The 24,761-nt window shown below is 46.0% G+C and overlaps 1 protein-coding gene across 1 annotated transcript in view; it reads left to right on the top strand.

The window, feature by feature from the left end:
• The window catches only part of LOC138473213 (protein-arginine deiminase type-3-like), a 211,800-nt gene that overhangs the window by 119,800 nt on the left and 67,239 nt on the right, over nt 1-24,761 (top strand). The window contains exon 3 of the mRNA XM_069611781.1: nt 23,755-23,827. Coding sequence (XP_069467882.1) covers nt 23,755-23,827 — 73 coding nt within the window. The remainder of the gene's footprint in view (nt 1-23,754; nt 23,828-24,761) is intronic.

A 24,761-nucleotide genomic window follows, 5' to 3' on the forward strand; every position in this document is an offset into this window, starting at 1 on the left:
CTTTCGCACCCCGTTCGGACACTTTGAATATCATGTGATGCCGTTTGGTCTTGTGAATGCACCAGCAGTGTTCCAACGATTAATGGATCACGTGTTCACTGACATCTTGTTTCATTTCGTAATTGTATACCTGGACGATATTCTTGTTTATTCCTCCAACCCGAAAGACCATATCAATCATGTTAACATAGTTCTCGGTCGACTCCAATCAAACCATCTCTACTGCAAAGCCTCAAAGTGTGTATTCCATCAAGAGCAAGTTACATACCTAGGTTTCGTGTTATCTAGCCTGGGCATATCTATGGATCCAAAGAAAGTGTCTGCAGTCTTAGATTGGCCCATTCCCTCCTGTGTTAAAGACATTCAGCGATTTCTAGGCTTTGCAAATTTCTACAGGAAATGTATCCCCTGTTTTTCTGAAATCATTCTGCCCATTACACAATTACTAAAGAAGAACGTCACATTCTTCTGGAACGAAGCAGCCCAAAGTGCCTTTCAAACTCTGAAAGAAATTTTCACTTCTGCCTCTATTTTGATCACCCCTGATCAGACCAAGCCGTTTATCGTGGAGACTGATGCCTCTCAATACGCAATGGGAGCTGTGCTGTTACAACTCTCTGACCAGGGGGAAGAAAGACCCGTTGCGTATCTGTCTAGGACATTCAACACAGCAGAACTGAATTATTCAGTTCTTGAGAAGGAACTTTTAGCTATTAAGCGGGCTTTCGAAGAGTGGAGACATCTGCTGTTGGGATCTTCTTTTCCTGTCAAAGTCCGAACCGATCACCAAAATCTCAGAGTACTCCAGAATGCCCAGACCACCAACAGTAGACAAGCTCGCTGGGCCTATTTCTTTCTTCCCTTTCAGATCGAATTCACCTTTCTTCCTGGAAAACATAACTTAAGGGCCAACGCTCTTTCTCGAAAAAGATTATCCAACTTCTAATTTCTGTTCTGAAAGGATGTTCCCCACAGCACGATTTATCGCAGTCCTAACTGATTTTCTTCAAGAAGTACTGACTGCCACTAATCAAAACAAACTCCTATGTGAAGAAATCGCCACTAACCATCAGCTCACTGAAGAGAGGGGCCATTATTTTCGAGGAGCTCAGGTTTTGATTCCCACTCCTTCACTACAACAAGAAGTTCTACAAATGTGTCACGACTCCAGAGTAGCTGGCCATCGAGGATACGCCTCAACCTTGGAGCTTGTTCAACGACATTTTTGGTGGCCGGAAGTAAAGGCAGACATCCGTGATTATGTTGCAGCCTGCACAATTTGCTCTCAGTCTAAGTCTCCTCGGATGTCTCCTCTGGGCTTACTTTCAAGAATGCCTATTCCGGACCGACCTTGGCAGATAATCTCCACCGATTTTGTTTCGGACCTACCTTCTTCTGAGAATAAAACCACTATCATGGTCACCATCGATTACTTTACCAAACTGGCACATTTTACCCCGTTAGTGAAACTTCCTGAAGCAGCCGATATGGCAAAGATATTTCTTTCCGAAATCTTTTCTCGACACGGACTCCCAGATACCATTGTATCGGATCGAGGCCCCCAATATACCTCTCTTTTCTGGCAGAAGGTATGTCACATTCTGGGAATCAAGAGAGCCTTAAGTTCCGGATACCACCCCCAGACTAACGGGCAGACGGAAAGATTAAACCAAACTTTGGAAGGATATTTGAGATGTTTCATCTCAGCAGCCCAGGACGATTGGGTCGAATTGCTCCCATTTGCGGAGTTCGCCTACAACAACGCCAAGCATTCTGCACTTCACACCAGTCCTTTTCATTGTTCTTATGGGTATCACCCTTCATTTGTACCTACTGTTTCTATTCCTACTTCCTGTTGCCCTGGGGTTGACAGTCTTCTCTCGGATATTCAAGAGGGTCAGAAGCTAGCCAGACTGTCACTTCAAGAGGCTCAAGATCGGGCTAAGAGGAACGCAGACAAGCATCGTCGGGCAGCCCCTACTATCATCCTGGGAGATTCTGTTTGGCTGGCATCCCGATTCCTTCCCCAGCATCTTGTACCTTCTAAATTATCTCCTAGATATTTTGGACCCTTTAAAGTCTTATCCTGGGTTGGGCCTGCTGCAATCAGACTCGCCCTACCGACTTCCTGGCCTCAGATTCATCCAGTGTTCCATTTATCTCAAATCAAATTGGTCGTTCCGGACCGTTTTTGGAGATCGGGGAATCCTCCTCCGCCTCCGGTCTTCACTGCTACTGGTTCTGAATATGAAGTGGCCAATATTTGTGACTCTCGTTACAGGAGGGGTAAATTGCAGTTTTTGGTAGATTGGAAAGGCTACTCACCTGCTGAACGATCCTGGGAACCAGCTTCTGGAGTTCATGCTCCTAAATTGATTCGACGGTTCTTTCTTTTTCACCCAGGTAAACCGGGTTCTCCCCCCCAGGAGGAGGGGGTATACTGTCACACATTGTGGGAGGTGGTCGCTATGGGCTCGCAATCGATTGTGTGGTACTCTTCTCTACGCGACTCCCGAGAATCCTTCTCAAGATGACTTCCGTTCTGAAGGAAGCGGTCTAGACTCTTCACTTTTCTCCGAGACGTTCCGGCCTGCTCACGTGATCCTTTATCAAAAACGGAAGCCGGCAACTCCTCGCGTCGCTTCTGTTTCTACAGACGCTCCGTGAGTTCGCCTCTGGGGATTTCAATATCTCAGCCTCTACTATTTGACTTTTCGACTAACCCTGTAACCTTTTTGTCTCTCAAGCTCTCATCTCCAGACTCTCGCTCCCATTCTGGTCTCGCTATCTCTCGGGATTTCTCATCGAGCCCAGATATCCATCGGCGTCACGATTACGCCAACCCTGATTTCATCCTTGCTGAAACACCCGATAGCTGTAAGTGCCATGAAATCAGAATTCCGTTCCGTCTCTCCCGATTCAGATTCTGACCCAAGTATTATTTCTTTTAGAGCTCTCATCTCCCGATCTCTTCTCCTTCGAAGCCCTAAATCAATCATCCTCTCCTTCACTCCGCTGGTGAGAACCCTTTTACTGTGCCATTTAATTTCCACTTCCCATTCCCTTCTTTACGCAACTACTCTGACCATTTTCCTTTGTTCATCCAGACGAAGCCTTCCTGCCCAGCTTCCACAGCCACTCATAGAAGACATTCATCAACCATCCGGATCCACAACACTTCCAGATTCTACCAGGGTTTTCTTCCCCATCGAGGGTTTCCCTGGCGACCCTGTTCTCTCCCCTGGTTAATCCCACTCCGGGTCGGAGAGGACAGGGCTGTCCTAGGGTAGCTTTCACGGCTGCACTTGGTTGTTCTCTGGCGGTCTACTCGATCTGTCAAGGTGAGATTATTCACATTTTGTTAATTATTGCGGGAAACAGTATTGAAATTACAGTCGTAATTCCATTAAATAACACGGAGTGTAGCACATATAGGGAAAAATATGTATGCTGAAGGAAACCTCAGGGTAACCAGACCTTCTCACATATAGGAAGGAAGAAATCTATTCATCAAAGACAGACCGGAGCTGACCAGAATTTAGCATATATATAAAGGAATTTAGACACTGAAGACGGATTGCGGTCTCCCAGAACCTACAACATATAAGAAAGAAACTGTTCACTGACAACAGACTGAGTACCCAGAACATGTAACATAGGACAGATGTCACTGAAGACATGATGAGGCCAATCAGGACTTACCACACATAGAAAGGAAACTAGCCACTGAAGACAGACTGAAGCCGACCAGAACCTAACACTTATAGGAAGGAATATATTGACTGATGACATATTGAGGCTTAGAACATATAACATACAGGAAGGAAATTATTAATTGAACACAGGCTGATGAACCTGCCACATGCAGAAAATAATCTAGTCATTGAAAATTGGCTGAGGATGACCAAAGGTTATCACATACTGGTGTTCCATGAAAAAAATAGATCTACAAAAATGTAGAATTAAGGGTGCCTCTGAAGGACCGTCTAGCACTATCGAGCATTAGGGCTATTCCCTAAAGGACCATCTACCAATACTGGTCACTGGTCAAGAAGTTGTAGGAGTGATGGTCACCCCAAATGGGCCATCTAGCACCACAAAGTGTATGGGTTTCCATCTGTAGGTCCCATAGGTGTTCAATGAAGTGAGGATCACCCCTGTATGATCAGCCTACTCTATGTGGAGTGAGGACCACATTTGATAAATCGTGTAACACTATATGAAATGATTGTAACACTTGAAGTTTTAAACAAAACATGTGATGTAAAAGTGACCACCTATGACCATCCAAATCTTGGAAAACCAAGTGTTAAACCTGAAAGACTATATGGCACTGTGTGGTGAGAGGTGTGACACTAAGTATATTTTAGATCTATTATGCACAAGGATGAATTTAAAGTATTGTTTCCTAAAATATTCCTGCCTTCCAGTTCCGCCCCACCAGGATCCACCTCGTTTCACATTCAGAGATGCCCTGGAGCGAAAGTCAAAGTTACCCCTCGTTCTCGAACTCGCAAAGTCCCAAAAGGAGCCAAAAAGTGGTCTATGAAGAGAGGGGTCACAGTCTCAGTAACCATGACACAGCACAGCACGAAGACCAATGACATGCAAGTAAGTGGATATGCTCCGGCAAGTAAATGAGTGACTGAGTTACTAAGTGAGTGAGCAACCAAATAAATGACTGAGCAAACTAGTGATGGAGGGATTGAGCAAGTGAATGAATGTGAATGAGCATGTCCACTCTTGCTTCTCCACTCTTTTTGACTGCTTACTCTCTGTTCGCTCCTCCTTTCCCTTCTCCCTTTTCCGATCTCCTCCCCTTACTTTCTTCTATGCACTTACTCTATCAGAATTGTCTCTGGACCTAATATAATAGCAACCTCGTCTGTTTCCTCCACCCTCCCATTACTGTTTTTTTCCTCCCCACCCCACCTCCAGCACTATCTGAAATGTTGTCAGGCCTAGTGTGATAGTCGCTTGTTTTGTTCCTCCCCTCCCTTTCTGCACCCCTCTCCCTCACCTTTTGTTTTTCTCCAGCTCTACCAGAAATGTCGTCAGGCCTAGTACGGTAGTCGCCTGTCTGTTTCCATTTCCTTCCCACTCTCTCCCTCCCTTCCTTATCTATGTCTTAGCTCTTGCACTATCTGAAATGTTGTCAGGCCGAGTATAATAGTTAATTTCACATCCTTACTGTTCATGGCCTGTAAAAATGTCATTGTATTTTCCCTTGTTCCCTCCCTTGCCTTGAAGCGCTTTGAAACACATTGTGTATAGGCGCTATATAAAAAAACTATCATATCATATCATGTAACTGAGTGAAATAAAAATCATTCAAGTTATTGTATAAGGGGGGTGTGTGCAAACAGAGGACATGCTGAGTGAGTGTGGGGGTGAGCATGATTATTTTATTGCACAAACTGTTAACTGATTCACCTTTTGGCACTTGGGTGAACTAAGCGTGCACATTTAGTGCTGGTGAATTGCCAAATCGCCAGCAGTGGTGCAAGACAGCTTCCACAGAATGGCAAACAGTTGGGCGTCTCGATCTTGCTTGCGAGGGTGAGGGGGAAGTCAAGACTCCACTTGGACGGAGCTAGAGAAAACGCCAGCTGGGCAGAAAAATGTAATGAACATAGAAGTTTTGCCAGTATTTTTGATCCTTAAACCAGGACCGCCATTTTGTGCTTGCCGTTTTGTTTCTTTTGCCTGACAAGGGACTGAGAGAGCTTCCCCTTGGATTTAAATGATTTTTGCAAAATCTGTTTCATAAGGCTGACTGATTGCAAAAAAAGCCGGCGCAGAATGTGTGGAGGTGTTTAAGCAAGTAGGTGGACGCTTGCTGTAATATTTAAAACAATTTGGGAAATTAAGGCGAGGAGCTCTCTAGCTCATTGAACTCTGGCACATTGAACGTCAAACACATTTGTTATGCTAGAGGTTTGCAGGATTTAACCAATGCATGACAAGGATCATAGTCTGGATTGTATCTTCTCCTTAGATGAGACTGTCCCCTTACTCTGTGATTCGAATGGTTAGGTCAGATCATTTTGAGATTACTTACTTTTAAATGAACACTACAATCCTGTCTCTGGCACACCAAATCCTAATCACGAAGTACACAACAACGTAAATGGGCATTGATCACAGAATGAATACTAACCTTGGCGCTGGATGATCAGCCAAAAGTCCTAACCCAGTGGAACCAAGTACAACATTTACTGTATCCCAATAGCTTGAGCAGAGGCGTTGCTAGGTGGGGCTGAGGGGGCTATAGCCCCGGGCCATTTGGTTGTAGCTCCGGATGGAAGCTCATGGGCTACAACCAAAAGGATAGCTTGCCCCAAGTCCCAACATTAGTGTAGCCCTGTATCTTTTCTAGACGTAGCAACATCCCTGCTAATCGCTAATGCTAATCAATTACATTGCACCCTCTGCAAGCTTCAAAATCTTGGCATAACCAAAAACAAATACTGAGCTGTTCAGTCATCGAATATTAAATCTAAAAAAATACATCTGCTCAAGAAGCTGGAAATGGCCTGCCGGTCAGTCTATGCTGTTCATGTTAGGATTTTCTTTAAAAACAAACAAAAAAATGAATTTTCCTGACCAATAGCACTTTTTTCCCAGAATATTGTTTGCAGAATGTAAAGACATCAATGAAGGAAAATATGTGGCATAACTATTACCACCATTTACAAAACCCTGCAACAATATTTAGAACTTGTTCTCAAATACAAAAAAATCATGTGAACAATTTTGGCAAAGGGAGCTCTGTCTTTAGACTCTGATGCTGTGTTTTCATGGTCATCTACCCGCTTGCGAACACATTGTGTGAGTTCCAACATTTTTCTTTTAAAAATGTTTTACAATCCGTGTTTAGAAAGCCCAGGTGACAGTGTCACGCAAGGATCTCTGTCCTCCCTTGATAGAATATATGCCCAGTTCCATTCTTTAGCCAGGAACTTATGCACTTTGAAAATGTGTCATTTGCACAATAATTGACTTTCTTTATGTCCAAAACAAGGACAAATTAAGCCTTCTAAAGAAGGTAAGCCTTTTCATATGTCTGGCATGAGCAAGCAGAGCGACACTCCTGACCAAAGATTGCTTGGCCACCACTATTTGAGGAAAGTTCATGCTTTCACAAAATGTAATGCTAAAGCCTGCCTGCCTGACACTTAACCGTCATAAATTGTGGTGCAATTTTCTCTATTGGTAAGAATTAGGATATAGCATGGTTGACAATGAGTCTACAGTATTTATAATGTCCTTGTACTTTCTGTTACACCTGAGCTGTAGCAGCTCTTAGGTGTCGTGAGAGAGGTTAGTTGTTAAGTTTGTTCTTCGCTTGCTTATATACTATGTGGAACTCAAAGCACTTCTCTATTGTCACAGGCTAGCTTGGTTTGGTACCTAAGAAGAAGGGGAGCAGAGATGTTAGGTTTAATCTCGTTGTGCATGGTTGACCATAGACAGAAATATGAAAAGACTTGTAGCCCCACAACACAGCAAGGGCCTTCTAATTAGTGAGAACCTCTGCTCGATTTGGCAGAATGCAAGCAGGGTTTTCCATACTCATAATTTTGTACCAGGACAGCCCCAGGTGCAGAGCTGGGCATCAACAACCAGCTCTGTTTCCTGTGTCTAGATGAAGTATGAAATAGTAATATTGGCTTCAAAAGCATTCATTGTGGCGTTGAATGATTTTTTCTATTTCGCTAAATTGTCAACCATGGAGTCACTGCTTTAGGGAGCTCAAGCCGGCTGTAGATGATTGTGGTGTTTCACCTCTCATTGGGAGAGGAGATCCACCAGCTGATGCCGTTGTAGCAATATAGTCCAATGTTCATTAAAAAAAGTATCATTTACCTCAATTCAGGATGCAATGGGGTCTGGTTGAGTCTGCGTTAAGGTCTGGGTTGGTAAAATGCTTTCCACTGGTGAGGATCGAAGCCCGCGTTAGATTTAGAATCCTCCCAATTGTTTCTAAATGCAGGCCTGGTATAATGCCCAATTACCTGCTGGATCAATTCCTAGACAAATCTAACTCCAGGGTCCTTAGGTCCTGCAACCAGAATTTGCTATCTCTACCGTGCTGCAAAAAGAAGGTGGAGGATGGGGATTTTTATATTGCAGCTCCTAAACTCTGGAACTTGCTTCCATCCATGCTTCGTCAGCAATCCTCGGTCACCTCCTTTAAGAAGACCCTCAAGACCCATCTCTTCTACGAACTGGTCATTTTTGTACTCACTTAGGCTGCCCGGGTACTTCTACATCCTAATGTACTGATCTCCTTCCTCTCTTTGCTCCATCGTTCCTCCTTTATGTTTTATGTTTTTGTTTGTCATGTATCGTGCCCTCACGCCCCAGGGTTCATGGCTGCGTGTTATAAATTGAATAAAGTAAAGTAAAGGACAGCAACAATGTCAGCTACATTAGCTGTTAGATGCTGTTTCGCTTTGATTGCCATTATTGCTACCCTCCTGTCCATGCAAAGCTGTGGCTTCTACATACTCATTATCAGGGAGACCCAGTAGGCAGGGACACACAAAATTATAGTTTTGTCAATGTTTCATTAGTGCTTCAGCTCCTGCTCCACCTTTGCGGATATTTGGAAAGGATGGAATTGTTGCTTGGGTGTTGCCAGAAGAAGTGTTTCATCTATGTGCAGCCACACCTCCTAGGAGGTAAAACCCACACACCTTTGTAAAGATCCTCAAATTCCCGTGGTATGTCCTTTTACCCATCTTGGTAAATATCATTGTCAAAATGTGTACCAATGAAAAGTCCTCTGTGGTTGTTCAGCTGAGTAGTGCGACTCTGACGACTCATGTGTTGTAAAACTTGCTTCTCCCTTTCTGACTTAATGGCTTTGTTCCTGGAATACTCCTTTTAGGGAGACTGCACCACTGAAAGTGAATATGCTTACAGTGGCTTGTGTTTTTATGGGAGCAAGATTGGGGTTCGGGTTCTTAAATTACTCCATACCAATGTCCTTAACCTGTGCACGCTGCAGTGTCGATCACTACAATTCCTTGTAGCTGCACCTGAAATCTCAGCTGCAACTTGCTCTTGAGAATGGCTATGTCCCTCTCTTAATGTTATTCTTCTGAGGCTGCATCTGTTTTCTAAGAGGGCTTGCCAACTTTCTGCACCCTTGTGGTCTTACTCTGGAGTCCCATTAACAACGCGTTTTATTTATTTGTTGATTTATTTTTACATGAGCATCAAGGTGCTGTTACGTTACAAGTTATAAGGACATGGTTTCAGAAATGTCAGAAAGGGATGGGATGTGCCACTTAGTTGCTACCCTCTGTAAAGAGCCAGGTTTTCAAGAGTTTATGAAAGGTCCAGTAGGATTGTTCAGCTCTCAGGGCAGGTAATAGAGCGTTCCAGAAGTTCACTGCCAAGACTGGGAAACTAGTACCGCCAGCATTGGACCATCTAAATTTGGGCATGATGAGACAGTGAGTGTAGGCAGTTCTGGTTGGTCTCTTTTTTAGGGCTTTAGTGATCTTCTGTGAGAGGTAGTGAGGGGCAGAGTTAGAGAGGCACCTGTGAGTGATCATCAGCGTTTTAAAGGTGATCTGATCTCTTACTGCGAATCAAGGGCCATTTGTTCTCGCTGCAGAGATGTGAGTTTGCGTGGGAATGTTAAGTGCTGCGTTAAGTGCATTAACTGCTCTGGAGGACTTGCATCTTTTGGATATTTCGGGATGTGGTGCCTGCAAACAGAACATTACAGTAATCAAGTCTGGTGCCAGTGACTGCTCGGGCAATTGTGAGGCAGCGGTCAGTGGAAAGGAACGGTCTACAGGCATTGATAAGTTTGGTGGTGTGGGCAGCGGTGGAGTCAATGGCATTAACTTGCCGACTAAGGGTCAGAGAGGCATCCAGATAGACTCCCAATGTATCCACTGGTGGGTAGACATGGATTGGGATGCCGTCAATGTTAAAGGTGGCGCAACACTGGTTGAGGCTTTTCTGCACAGCCTGAGATCCCCTGAGGAGGAGTTCTGTTTTTTGGTCGTTCAGACTAAGACAGTGAGTGGCCATCCATGCCTGAATGGGCTGATAGACAGGGTTTAATTTGTCAGATTCAGTATCGTGATCGCCTGTAAGGTGAAGGCGGACTTGGATGTTGTCCATGTAATTGGTGTATGATATACCAATTGAGTCTAGGAGATTGAGAAGTGGTTTGGTAAAAATGTTGGAAAGTGTAGGAGAGACACATGAGCCGGGGGGGGCATTAGTGTTTTCAGCAAAAACTCTGATAGTTCTATCCTTCAGGAAGAATGCTATACAGGTTGTTGCCTCAGTCAAGAAGTTGGCTGACGTTGTGAGGTGTTGCCAAAGGATCTTGTGGTTGACTAGGCTGAACACAGCTGAGAGTTCTAGGAGTAGTGATAGGGTTAGTTTCCCAGCACCCTTGATCTCGTGGAGCTGGTTCTTTAGGTCAAGCAAGGATGATTTTGTGCTGCACCCAGGACGGAACCCTGATTGCTGCACCCCCTGGATATGATTTGCTTACAGGTATTGTTGGATGTGGAGGTATGGGGCTCTGTCTAGGATCTTGAGGAGGAAGGGGACTGTGGTGATTGGGCAGTAGTTGGTAGGGGTAGATGGGTCCAAGGATGGTTTTAGAGTAAGGATAGTACCCAGGCATCCTTGAGGTTGGTAGGGACCAGACAAGAGAAGAAGGAGGCATTGATAAATATGGTGATAAAAGGGATCAGGGGTCCGAGCAGTCCTTGATGATGGTGGCTGGGCATGCATCTCCTTTGCATATTGATGGTTTCAGGCCTTTCATGATAGAGGAGACCTCAGTTGGGATGACAAGGTTGAAGTGAAAGGGGGTTGGTCTGGCACAGAGGTGGGGGGCTGGACGAGGTTGGCAGAATGAGGTTGGTGCTGATAGTGAACAGGTTCACTTTGATTTTTTTGTGAAAGTTGGAGATTTTTGTTAAGGAGGGCATTTTGTATCTTAGTACACAAGGCCTCGTCTTTGGTGAAGTTGATTGGAGGGGAAGTGGGAATTCCAATTCTCTGAGGATGGAGAAGATCTCTTGTGTGTTAGATTTGGCATTGTCGATTCTTGTGTTATATGTGGTGGCTTAGCATGTAGTATGGCTTGGTTATATATCTTGGCTGATGTGTTAAACAGCACGTTGTGAGTCTCAGAGGGTGCTTTTCTCTATTTGGGTTCAGCTTTGCCTTTTTTATAGAGGATCGCTGATAGGTCTGGAGTGAACCACAGGTTCAGGTGTGTTGTCGGTTTGGTTTTGCATGGAGCAAGGTGGGCAATGGTGTCAACTGCCTGTTTCATTGTTCTGGAGTATAGATCAGCTAGGGCAGCTGGATCTGAGTGGGGTAATTGCTCTGACTGTAGTTTGTCAAGTAGGGGCAGCATAAAATCTTTGGTGAGATTGCATGAGCTGTGTGCAATCGTGGGTACCATGGTAGGGAAATGCCAGAGACCTGCACAACCTGATAAAATTGATTTAACTTTGCCTTGTGGGTGCCTTCTAAGCATTTAGGAGCCCTGGTGGGGCAGCGGGCCTCCATAGTAACTAAATGACTTGCCCTTGATGAACTGTGCTTGTCTTGCCTATCCAATGTTTTTAACAGTAATTATATTGCATTGTCATCCCCTACAACACTTTCACTTCTGCCACCGACAGGTGGCTGCATTCAAACTTCCATGAGTGCAGCTCAGGTGTTTGTTAGCTCTTGTGTAAGTTCAAGAATACAAAAACACGTTTCAGGATCAGCTTGTACTTACTCTGCTACTTGCGCTGATGTATTGCAGAGCAGCAGCCTTGAGTCAGCTATACCCTCACCTCAGCGGTCTCATTGATCAGCATTCAGTTGCTGAATAGATGTCAAAGATTTGCATGGAATGTAAGGACTTGGCCTTCGAAGAGGCACTATATTATAGTTAGTCTGCACATGAGGACTGAAACCATCAGTGTTGCCATAGCGATCCTGCACTTTTGATCAGTTGCTCCTTGTGCTTTAATTTTTTTTTTTAATCCAATAATTTGAATTGTAAAGCAGCAGGGATATGGCCACCTTGAACTGAGCATCTTTGATGGGTAATCCAGCCAGAGCATCCTCTGGGGTTGAGAGCCGCTGGTGCACAAAGAACACCGAAATTCAGTCTGCAAGGGTTTGGACAGGACCTGCATCATTTTCAAACAGAATTAGATATTATATTCAATGTATAATTTCACATAGCTTTTTAAACAAATTCTTACTTGTTAACAGCATATCACCTGCAGTCAGTAGCAGTAAATCACATATTTATTTTAACTATTTTCCTTAGAGATAATACATTGTTACATCACAGCTTTTTTAACATACACTTGAGAAATTAAATGAACATTGGATACTGGTGAAAACATCTTAACACTAATTCCCACTGTACTGCAGATCATACATCAGGAAATATTACAACTTCATCATAAAATATATTGTTAAAGATTTTGTAAAGGAAACCCAATATTGTTAATGATTTATTCCTACATCTATCGTGTGGTATTTTGTTAAGTGATCGTGCTATATATCTGGTCACCTGACATGCGCTGCACATATGCCATAAAGGTTTTGCTTTCAATACAGTCAATTTGATTGCTGACATGAATACAGAGTTGTGTTTTATGTCTATTATACAGGTGAATACATTATGGAGTTGCTACAGTTCTACAGCCGAAGAGACTCAGATCGGTTTATTGTCCCATTCTTTGAAGAATTGTCCCATCTTAGACCATGCCACCCTCCAACATGTACTACAGGCTATTAAACAATCGGTCAAAACCTCTGATTGACATCAATCAGTCAGTCAGCTGATGGGAAATGTGCACCTAATAACTTACTTTTGTCATTATCCTGGAGCAATTGTGGTATTGCTAAGACATTGTCATACTTGCAGATTGTGAACTTAATTGCCATAACTGTGTACTATTACAGGAAACATGTGCTTTGCCAACACCCCCACCTGGATGGATACATAACATTTTTCAGCCCACCTGCAAAGAGTGGAAGGTATAGGAACGCCCCAGATCATAGGAACAGAGGAAATATATTATCCTATATATTGAATTGCTTCAATTAGCTATTAAATCGCATTTTAACCAATATAATCATTTCACTTTCCATGGGCATCGTGACAAATCCGCTATCGATTATATTTTTGTTACTGGGATATGTGACAAATCTAGCGATGTTGCCACTCTTCCCCTGGAGGGAAACTTCTCTTATGTGGCCAAGGAAAGGCAAAGGCTACCTGACTTTGACTCTGGGGGTGGCTATCTGTGGGAGGACCACGTGGGAGAGGGAAAACTCCAGGACGGTAGAGTAAGAATGTTGAACCAGAATAATCTTTGCCTGGATTCCTTGACAACACATATTTGTCTTTTCCCCATTCCTTTATGGCATCTTGTGGTGTGGAAAAAGAATCCCCATTACTTACTGGTCACCAACCTTATGTGAATGTCTCCCCCTTTACCACTAAGACAAGAAAGAGGGATGGATAGAGCAGTTAATATATTTGGAAGCAACAAACCAACTCCATGTTCTAGTCAAAGGAGGATGTTAACATGTATTGGGAGGTATGTCCATCCTCCCCTCCTTGTATAAGAAACAAAGTCCAGGGACTTATGGATGTTCCCCTTCCATTAGTAACACTAGGACAGTAGATGCTGGAACTCATATACATTCATCTTCCTGCAACAATATGGGAACAACAAACACTGTAGCTTATGTACCCCCACAGCCTTTTTACAACACTGAGATGAGGAAGAGAAGTGGAGTAATGAAGAACACCAAGAGCAGAAAACCAACGACATGGGTTTCGTGTCTCACTGTGGTGACCTTTGAAGTCTATCCCATCAGTTAGCTTCCATGGTTATCTTCCATGGTAAAGTATTGTTCAATCTTTTGTAGGGGCTGGTAAATATAAACCCTTTCCAAGAGAAAGAAATCACACAGCATTTGCCCATGCCTACACGAACTGACCAAACACTATGCATAGTAGTGTGAAGTCCTTTTTTTAAAACAAAATGTACAGTTAAGTGTTACAACCACCTGAGTTAGCCGGCATTGGGCTTTCAGAACAAGCAGTCAAGGTTTGAAAACTTTTATTTTTGTTGTACAGTTTTCCAGTAATGTAATTGTACCTGGAAAACGAATCATCATAAAACATCCTTCCACTTCCTTTTAAATCATTAATCCCTGCATGGCAACAGAAATATTCATGTTTTCAAGTTCACCAGGCCTCCATTTTCGTAAGCACTTTGCACTTGTGTGGGAAAGCACACAAAAACTGGATTGCTTTAAATATGTAAATTCAAGCATCTCATTTGTACTGCTTCTAACGGCTTTGCAAGCTAACGACCTCATGGTGTAGATTCACAACTCTTAGATAAGATGATCAAAGCACTGCATTACATGCATGTAAACCTTGGTAAAAATCTCAGAATATGTCTCTCCCCTCACTTTTTCTGCCTACTACCATCTGATGTAGAAGATCTTTGGGCCTTTCAAAACCAAAAACATTTTCCATCGCAAAATAATACTCCAATGACGGCTATTAACACTCAAAATGTCTTATTCTTCGAGAAAGGCTATTTATCTTCCCCATATTCAATAAAGTCAAAAGATCCAGGCATTTCTGAAGAACACCTCCTCCTCATTCCCCGCCATTCTGGCTTTCACCCCAGACATGGAACAGAAACTGCCCTCTTTGACTTAAAGAATGAACTGGACAACTCCAACAACGCAGGAAAGCTCTCCATCCTGTAATTACTTGATCTCTCAGGGGCATTCAATCTTGTGAACCACAAAACTTTATGACACCATCTGACCTCAGTAGCCTGCTTCTCACCAGAAGCCGCCAGTTGAAACTCCTCCTTCCTTGAAAATCGAACATCCAGATTCTTTGCAGGCGAGGTTGCAGCTCCCGTGACATCTATTATAGGTGGTCCTGCAAGGTTCTTGTGTTTCCTCTACCCTCTATAACCTTTATACAAAACTGCTATTCAACCACCTTGACTCACTGGGTATCTCCATCACGAACTACAGTGAGGACACACATATTCTCATCCCACTAACAGGTGCCTATTACCATGACTGCACTACTGTTAACACTGTTTATGAGATAATCCAAACCTGGATGTCCCAGCAGAGCCTCTGTCTGAATGACAAGAAGACGGAAGTCCTTCTAGTCAGCCTCCCAGCCCATCTTGCAAGCCTTGACCCTGCGTATGGTTTCTTCATCATAGATGGCCACAAGATCCCTGTCTCTACCTCAGTAAAAACATTGGGCATTTACCTGGATACCCTACTTGTATGACCCGCCAAATTAACAACATCACCTCTACAACATCCTACGCCACAAAACTCATACGAGCGAGTAGACCTTTCCTCTCCACTGCTAACCGTCTCACTGTGGCCTGTGCTTGTGGGATCTATGTGATCACTGCGCCACCCGCAACAGCGATGCCGAAAATGCCAACGGCAGATACGGCGCGGCGCAGTGATCATATGGATCACTGTGCCCGCTTCCTCTGGCCTGCATTTCCCCTCCCAACCCCCCCACCCCACTTACCTTTAGGGCAGCACACTACTGCGTGTGCCGCCCGCACTCTGCGAACCCTGCGGTGTCAGCTCCTCCCACTAACGTGGGTTAGAGCTGGCGCTGCAGTGTGCTTTTTTTTCTTTTTTTTTTTCTTACGTGTCCCCCACTTTCCTAAATGGTAGGCGGGGGACACCCCCGAAACCCCAGGCCCCATTACTGCACCCATGAAGAGCAGGGGACACCCCCGCAACCCCTGCTCTGCTTGGGCGCAGTAAAAGTCACCCTCATTTTGTGCGCCTCCAAAGTCGCAGTGACTGCGGGGGCACAGAAATGAGGGTGACATTTTTGTACGATACCATGCTTGTGTGGGGTCCAAGCAAGATTGCTGTAACGCCTTACTTTGTGGCGGCACCTCTGAAAAGAACTTGAAAAGGCTCCAAGTTATTCAAAACAATGCTCTTCGAGCAGCACTGGACCTGAGTAAATCCGACCATATTTCGGAAGCCAAGAGATCAGTCCACTTGCTCCCCATCTGGGAAATAATCAAATTCAAACCCCTTTCAATCGCCCATCGCTGCCTGACCAGCAGAGGCCTCCTACCGGATATTCAGAAAAAAAACATAGACACACCTGTTTAACTACCCATAGACACAACCTGCTATATCTACTTGCTGCCTGGGACAATCGTATTAAATCATTTGCAACAATGGGTGGATGACAATAGCATGTTAGCACTCTCCAAACTAGGTTGTCAGGAAGGACTAGGCACTATGCACCAGGGCCCCAATTTACATTTGACTGCTGTCGAATTGGTTTTCATTAAGAAAGAGGCATTGGGCCTCATTACACGGTAGGCGCTAAAAAATGTGATTTACCGTCATGGCGCTATTAGCGTGTCCGCCATCGCAGGAGACCGCTAATAGCGTTCCATTACGAGTTAGCGGACACGCGCATAGGGCCATGCCGGTAAATGACCCTACCGCCATGGCGGAAAAGCACCTTACCGGCTCCGACCAAAGTGCTGATAGCACCTCCGCCCTCATGCTGCACGCTATTAGCGGTCACCGCTGTTAGCGGTCACTGCTATTAGCGGTCACCGTAAAACACCGGAACCGGAAATAGCGTCATCGCACCGGAACGGGAAAGAGCCCGGCGGCCATCTTTAAAAACACAATCCATTGCCATCCCCTGCACTCAGGACCTGCAGCAACACCACGACTGGCAAAACCACATCCCAGAAGAACAAACAATGCCCAAGGCCCTAAAGAAAGCCGATGCGCGCCAGCGCAAAGAACGCTTCTCAAACGAGGAATTGAAAATGCTGGCAGACACCCTGGCTGCAAATGCAGACGTAGTGTTCGCTAGCGACATGCGGCGCCCGGCACTCCTGAGAAAAAAGGAAATCTGGGCTGAGGTGGCGCAGAAAGTCAGTGCGGTGGGCTCCACCCCCCGCACCGTAAAGGACGTGCGCAAGCGGTGGGATGATCTGCGCCTCCGTGTACGCAGCATTTTATCGGCCAACAGGAATCTGGCCATGGGCACAGGAGGCGGAGGTGGATCCCCGATGAAGATGCAGGAGTGGGAGGAGACATGTGCCAGCACCATTGGCATAGAATCCATCGAGGGAGTGGGCCGAATGGAGTGTGGTGTGGCAACAACGTCAGACGGAGGTGAGTGACCACGCAAGACACAGCAATGCCAAGCATGAGTCCCTCCCCCAAATGTGAATTGGGAATCAGCTAATGGATGGGGTCATCACACACACACATGTACAAAACCCTGCATATATGCCCTGCACATCCCCACACAACCACATGCATGCAGCACCTCACACACGTGTCACCCTGACACATGTCCGGATGACCCACCCATCTGGCCAACAACCTGCAGGCCCAAAGTAGATGTCCAAATCCAAAGAACTGCAGCAACAACAACATATGCATGATGCACGTTGACCCATCACTGATGTTATCCCTGTCTTGCTCCCCCACAGGGTCACAATCTGACAGTGAGGAGCTGGACTCTGCAACGCAGGCCCCACCACCCAAAAAGCAGGCCAAGGGAAAGGATGCAGGCACCAGGCCCAGTACATCGAGGGGCACTGGGATATCTGGAGTGGCCCAGCGTTCAAAAGCCACCCACGCAACGACCACACCAAGGGTCGAAATGCCATCCGACACTGTGGCAGCACCCCCACCACCCACCCCCACCACTCAGGAGCCAGTGCCAGAAGGCACGCCGTCCGCAGCCAATAGCTCCGTTGGGGAAGCAGCAGCCAAGGCACCTATGAGTGATGTGGACGACCCATGTCCGACACCGGAAGGGCAGCGTACACCCAGCCCCCAGCTGTCCCCACTCCACAGCCCATGCAACACATCCAATGGCAGCATCCATGAGGTGCATGCCGGAGATGCAATGGATGGGTCATTCAGTCCCGTGGCGAGCTCACCTGATGTCGGCCACATGCAGCAAGCTGCGCCGAGGAGTAACAGGGGCAGGGCCGCAGACGACACCATGAGCCTGATACGCCAGCGCCAGGAGGAGCTCAATGCCCTGGTTGCCCGGCAAGTGAGCGAGGCTGCCTCGACCAGGGAGGAGATCCGGGTGTTGTCAAGGGACATGAAAGCTGCCATGGACAGCAACACGACGCGCCTATGTGACGAGATGGCCGCTGTGAGGCAGGTCCTAACGCGCATTGCTGAGGCGATGGAGAGCATGCGTCACTCACAGGGAGCAGATCAACCAGCCACGCCCTCGTCTACTAGCTCCGACCAGACAACCATCCTGCGCAGGTCCAGCCGGTCCTTGCGGCGGTCAGACTCACAACCCCCCAATGGTGGTAGTGGAGGAGGGAAGTAGGGCCAGCCTGTCCCTGTTGACACTTGGGAACTAATGCAGCACTGATGTGCACACCATGTTCGGTGGAGTTGTGGGGGGAGGGGGGTGAGGGTGTTCGGTGGAGTTGTGGGGGGAGGGGGGTGAGGGTGTTCGGCGGAGTTGTGGGGGGAGGGGGGGAGAGTGTTTGGGGGAGTTGTGGGGGGAGGGGGGTGAGGGTTGTTGGGGTGGAGGGTACATGCACGTTTGAATGTCATAATGCTCAATACACACGTAATGGCATGGATAATCACATGACTGGACATTGATAATTGTGTATGTGTGCTTTATTGTTGAAGGGTGCACTGTGATTATGTCCTCCATACACCCCGTGCCCTGAGCTGAACACCAATTGCACCCTCCTAATCCATGTGCATCAGAAACAATGGTCTATCAGGTGCTGCCGCACAGCACGTCCCTCATGGGCATCGCCACCTGCATGACCTGCAGCCCCCTCTCCTCCATCCTCATCCCCGTCATCATCCTCAGACGGTGGTCGCAGTTCTATGTCAGGGGGCATTGGCACATTCCGTCTGATACACATATTGTGAAGCATGACACATGCCATGGTGATCTTGGCCACCTTCTCATGCCCGTACAGGAGTGCCCCGCCCGACCTGCTGAGGCACCGGAAGCGTTCCTTCAATAGGCCGAATGTCTGCTCGATCACCACGCGGGTACGGGTGTGTGCATGATTGTAGTCCTCTTCGTGCCTGTTCTGTGGGTTCCGCACAGGGGTAAGGAGCCACCTCTTCAGGGGATAACCTGCATCACCTGCATGGGTGCAACAATGGGTATGTGTAAGTGTCTACATAATGTGGAGCGTGCACATATCACACAAACAAACATTGCATATTCAACGACATCCACTGATCCAAGCACGCATGGCAATCAGGGTAACTGCAATGTGGGAAGGTGAGGTGGTCCTTGCAAGTGGACATGCACCATGCATGCATACAGCAGGGATTGCCATGTCCCGCCAGAGTTTAAGTGATTTGTGTTTCCTGGCCCTGGCAACGTTAGTGCCACACTGCTAGTACACTGCCATTCCTTAGTTGATGTCCCCATGCTGTTTGATGGCAATTCTGTGGTGGGGTACGGGTGTGCCTCACCACAATGGCTACAGGGGATCCATTTGTATGCACTCATGTGCGCGGACCATTTCTGATGTTGTTCAGCGTACATTTCAGTTGTGATTTTGATATGCATGTTGCTGATTTGTGTAATGGGGGAATGGTGTGTTGTGCGGTGTGCATGTTGTTTGGAATGGCCTGTTTGGCGTAATGGATTGATATGTTTGCCGTGGCACTCACTTCCGGCATGTGGTTTTGTCTCTGGTCCATTGTGGGCTGCCTCACTGTACAGTGATGCAAATATGTATGTCCATTCTTCTCATGACACAAGTTCACGCCCAGTTGGAGTATGCATCTCCCCCCCCCCCCATTCACGGCCAGTTGGAGTATGCATCTCCCCCCCCCCCATTCACGGCCAGTTGGAGTATGCATCTCCCCCCCCCCCATTCACGCCCAGTTGGAGTATGCATCTCCCCCCCCCATTCACGCCCAGTTGGAGTATGCATCTCCCCCCCCATTCACGGCCAGTTGGAGTATGCATCTCCCCCCCCCCATTCACGCCCAGTTGGAGTATGCATCTCCCCCCCCCCCATTCACGCCCAGTTGGAGTATGCATCTCCCCCCCCCATTCACGCACAGTTGGAGTATGCATCACCCCCCCCCCACTCACAATCCACATCACACTGACATGTGGTCGGCCTGCTATTCACCAAGTAGCCACGAACGTTGTCCAGCATGTCGCTCCATGTATCGTGGTATTGTCGAGTTCCGCAGGACCATTGCATCATGGGTTGAATCGGGATATCGGGCACAGCAATGTGTGATGATCTTATTGGAGTCACATACCATTTGGACATTGATGGAGTGGTATTGCTTTCTGTTACGGTACACTACCTCATTGGCATGTGGGACCAGCAGTTCTACATGGGTACAGTCGATGGCCCCGATGCAACTTGGGATGCCTGCCAGTGAATGGAAGCCAACTTTGGTGTTGGAGATCTCCTGGGCAGTCCGTGGCATGTATATGTGTTGACTTGTGTGCTGCAGGAGGGCATCGAGCACCTGGTTCAGTGTGCGTGAGAATACTGGTTGTGATATGCCATGCATCTGACCTACCGTATGCTGGTAGGTGCCTGTGGCCAAGAAGTGGAGCACTGTTACTACCTTCAGTAGAGGGGGGATGGCAGTACGGATGTCAATGAGACTCACAATGTCGTTGTATATCATGTCTACTATGGTGGTGATGGTATCCCAGTCCAGACGGTACAGGGTGTGTATCTGCTCAGGGGTTAGGTTGACTGGACTGGCTCTGATCCTGGGTATTGGTGGCTGCCTCTGTGGTATCACTAGGTGCACTGGTGGTGCTTGCTGCGCCTGTCTTGCCCTCCTCCTCCTCCTCCTGCGTCTCCTCTGTGCTGCCTGTTGTTGTAGCTGCTGCACAGCAATCATGTCCTCTAGCCCATGTAATGCTGCTAGTATTGCATCCATCTTGGTGTGGGGAGGGGTGTGGTGTGCTCTTTTGTGCTGCCAGTCTCCATTGCCTCCACCTGTGCTGATTTTGTCCACCTGTGGCAGGTGGGAACTCTGCTGTGCTCTTTTAACGTGTGGTTCGCGATGCCGGTATTAGCGCCTTGCCGGTAAGGGTTCTTTGGGTCTACTACATGCCGGTATTGCCATGTACGCATGGCTCGTGATGCCGTGATATTAGCGCTATGCCGCTATTTCCGGTCTGAGGGGCCGCGCGCTCACGGACTTGCCGCTAATAGTGCCACCGTACTTTGCGGTGCCGCTAATAGCGGTATGTCCGGTTCGTGATTGGGGAGGGGATTTACCGATACCGGTAATCCCTTACCGGTAACGGTATGTCCCTACCGCCTACCGTGTAATGAGGCCCATTGTATTTTGCCTTTATGTATTTTGCCCCAGCTTTTGACTCTGTCAATCGGGGGAAACTATGGTCAGTTTTACTGTAGCAGGATATCCCGGTTGGCCTACTCAGGGTTTTGATGGCACGCTATGCTAACAACTCTGCAGTCATTTGATACTTGAGACAGGGTTTTGTAACCACCACTGAGTGTCGAATGTGGATTTAGACAGAACTGTGCAGTGGCTCCACGACTTTTACATCTTTTTTGCCAATTCTTTGTGTAGCATTTTAGCAAATCTTAAGGCAATTGTCGGGGATTTGTGTATGCCTATTTCATCATACGCCAAGGAGTGTCTTACTTGTTTGCACACCTCAATATTTGCATATAAGGAGCATATGAATGGTTTAGGGTTAAAAGCTATTGTGGCAAAGTGGCCAGCGATGGTCTTCTTAAATCCCAAAAAGCAGTAGCCATTGGTATGCTCAGATCTAACTAAGATTTAACAATCAGTCAGTATGCTGCAGGCAAAGGGGCATTTTTAGATTTACCAAACCCTACAAGGCTCCACCTGTCAAACTCATTCTACGATGTCTGAGGGCTAAAGTCAAGTCAGTGGCACGGTATGTCTATGGTGTTTAGGGCCTCAACCGCGGGGACAAGTTACAAGTGAACCAGACTACATGCTGTAAGTGCCTAATGAGTTTGCGGATCACATCAATGTGATACTCTGTCCAAAAGCAACCAGGCTTAAGCTATTTCACAGGAGGTTTGAACCTGAATCTTTAAGCAACTTTATGCTGGTTTATAATTAATGATGATTATATACGTTGTGCTGCGGATCAATCACTTACTTAACCAACTTAAACAGATTAATGCAACAGGCTGCCTTGATCAACCTAATGTACTAATCAAAGTTTCAAATCAAAAGGGTCGAATCAAAAGGACCAAAAACAAAAGGGTCGATTTTTTTGGGGGGATTTTTTTTTTGGGGAGTCCCCTCTCCAAACCCCCTTTTTTGTGGTAAAAACCACTTTTTTTTTCCTATACGGAAACCCCAAAAAAATATATATTTAAAAAAAAATGTCAACCCTTTTGTTTTAGGTCCTATTGACTCGACCCTATGGCATTCGATCCTTTTGTATTCCAACCTTTGACCGGACACCCTAATAAACTCATGATTGCCAAAATTAAGCCGTGCCTTTTAAGACATCACGAAAACTAATGGGGAACCGCTTGAATAGGGGAAGACATCTAATAAAGTATTTAACATTATTATGTATCCCGGTGGGCTACAGGCATATCTAGCTTAACCCTCTATCTCAAAACATAGGGGGACCTAATTACTAGGCTCTGGTTTATCTGCCTTAAGCTTAACACACTTATGGGTCTGCTGGCCATGGACTGCGCTTGAAGATAGTATATGCCGTTTGGTCCTTCAGCCACTCAATCTATTATTCATTTCCTTTTTCCTTCTCGATTCCTTAACTGAAGAATGTCAACTTTCGTGAATGTAGACCGGCACTACTTTTTATTACACTTCGGCTCGCAACTTATTTCCTTAACACTATTGCAAATTGTACGCTTTGCCTTTCACACAACGAACATGGGAATTGGATGCCTTCATCCATTTGCTCTTGTAGCACTGTATATTTATCATTTTAACTTTGTAATGGCTTCTGCATTATTACATTTGCTGTTTAGACATTATTGCACTTTCGTGATCTTGCACTTTTTATAATTAAGAAGGCTCAAGGTATAGATGACTCATAGAATTTGGCTGGCCTTTGTATTTATAACTTTATATCATAGAAAGACCTCCATTTATTGTCTTGCCATGAAAGTGGTAAATCTAGTAAATTAAGAGATGAATGATGTATGTAAGTTACAATCATATTAATCTGGTACTTGATATTCTTTTCTGTTAATTTTATTATGGCCCTGTAATCGGAATTGTATTACTGTGTTCTAATTTCTGACTGTAAAATGCAATTTCATTTGCAAATTTTTAGGACATTGTGCTCCGGAAATAGAGGTATTTGACTCACTCACTCAATGACAGCAGTAGTTGTAATGTCTACAATTGGCACCTGCCTGTATTTGTCCAACATATTCACTATAAAGCGTTGTTTGGGGAAAATCCCGAAGAGGCTCAGAGCGCGTAATAGATCATCAGAATTACGAGGGTGACAACTGCATATCCAATCCTAAAGTATTCTAAAAGGATCCCATAAGCGGTCCAAAGCCATATTCTGATCCATTCGAAATTTGGTATTAGACCTGTCCCAAATGCAGTCTGGTAGATAGTATTTTTTGCACCTGTATTCATGCTTGAAGGATACTAAATATCTTTCTCTTCCCACAGGTGAAGTTCACATATTATGGACGAAGCTGTAAAAGCGCCCTGGGCAGCGCCACGCTCTACCTCACTAGTCTTGGTAAGTGACAACCTATCTAAGGTGGTTAAAACCACTGGCACCTATGCCACTGGGCCAGACTCAAAATGCAAAATTACCATCATCAGTGTAGCCTCTGACACCGGGACATGCTCCAAACAGGAGCAGTGCGGCTTCTGCCACTGGACAGACACCAGGCGTGAGCATTGACCAGGGTATGAGCAGTACACGATTTTTCACCAGAGCGGACTCCATACACAAACAGTGCAGCTTCTATCATTCGGACAGACACCAAACATAAGTAGTGATGCCGATGGCACAGCAGACTCTAAATATGAGCTCTGCAACCTCTGTTCCTACGCCTGACACGCCCAACATTAGGAGTGCAACCGTCATTCCTAAGAAAGGCTCAAAGTGCAGAGCAGCCAAGGCTCACAACATAACCTGCGCTGCCTATGAAACCACTCAAGACTCCTAATGCACTGCAGCTTTTCTTACTAGATAATAACCAAACACTAGCAGTGCAGCCTCCCTCACTAAGACAGACTCCAAAGGCAGAGCAGACTGTTAGGGCATAACAGGTTCCAAATGTGGGCAGTGCATCTCCTCTTGCGTGGAAAGTGCACGTGGAGCAAGATGTCCCTATGACAGACTCCAATCATGACCAGTGAAGTCTCTGTAACTTGATTACTGCCCTATATCCAGTGCCAATGACTAAAACCAGCTTCAAACATGGGAAGTGAGGCCTCTGTCATTATGACAGGCATCATGGATAGGTGTTGATACCTTTTCCCTGGGTGAGTATCCAGACACAAGTATTGAATCAGCAACTTCAGGCCTGCAAGCTCACAAACTGTAGCACAAAATACAGCAATTTTGTTGGGTGATGTATGTTAACTTGATATAAACCTGTAAAAAATAGTGTTGGTACTTGTTTGTGCGGACCCTAATTTTGGGGTTCACTCAAAACTAGGCT

Source organism: Ambystoma mexicanum, chromosome 8, assembly GCF_040938575.1.
Source record: "Ambystoma mexicanum isolate Mex_15411 chromosome 8, UKY_AmexF1_1, whole genome shotgun sequence".
NCBI classification, from domain to species: domain Eukaryota; kingdom Metazoa; phylum Chordata; class Amphibia; order Caudata; family Ambystomatidae; genus Ambystoma; species Ambystoma mexicanum.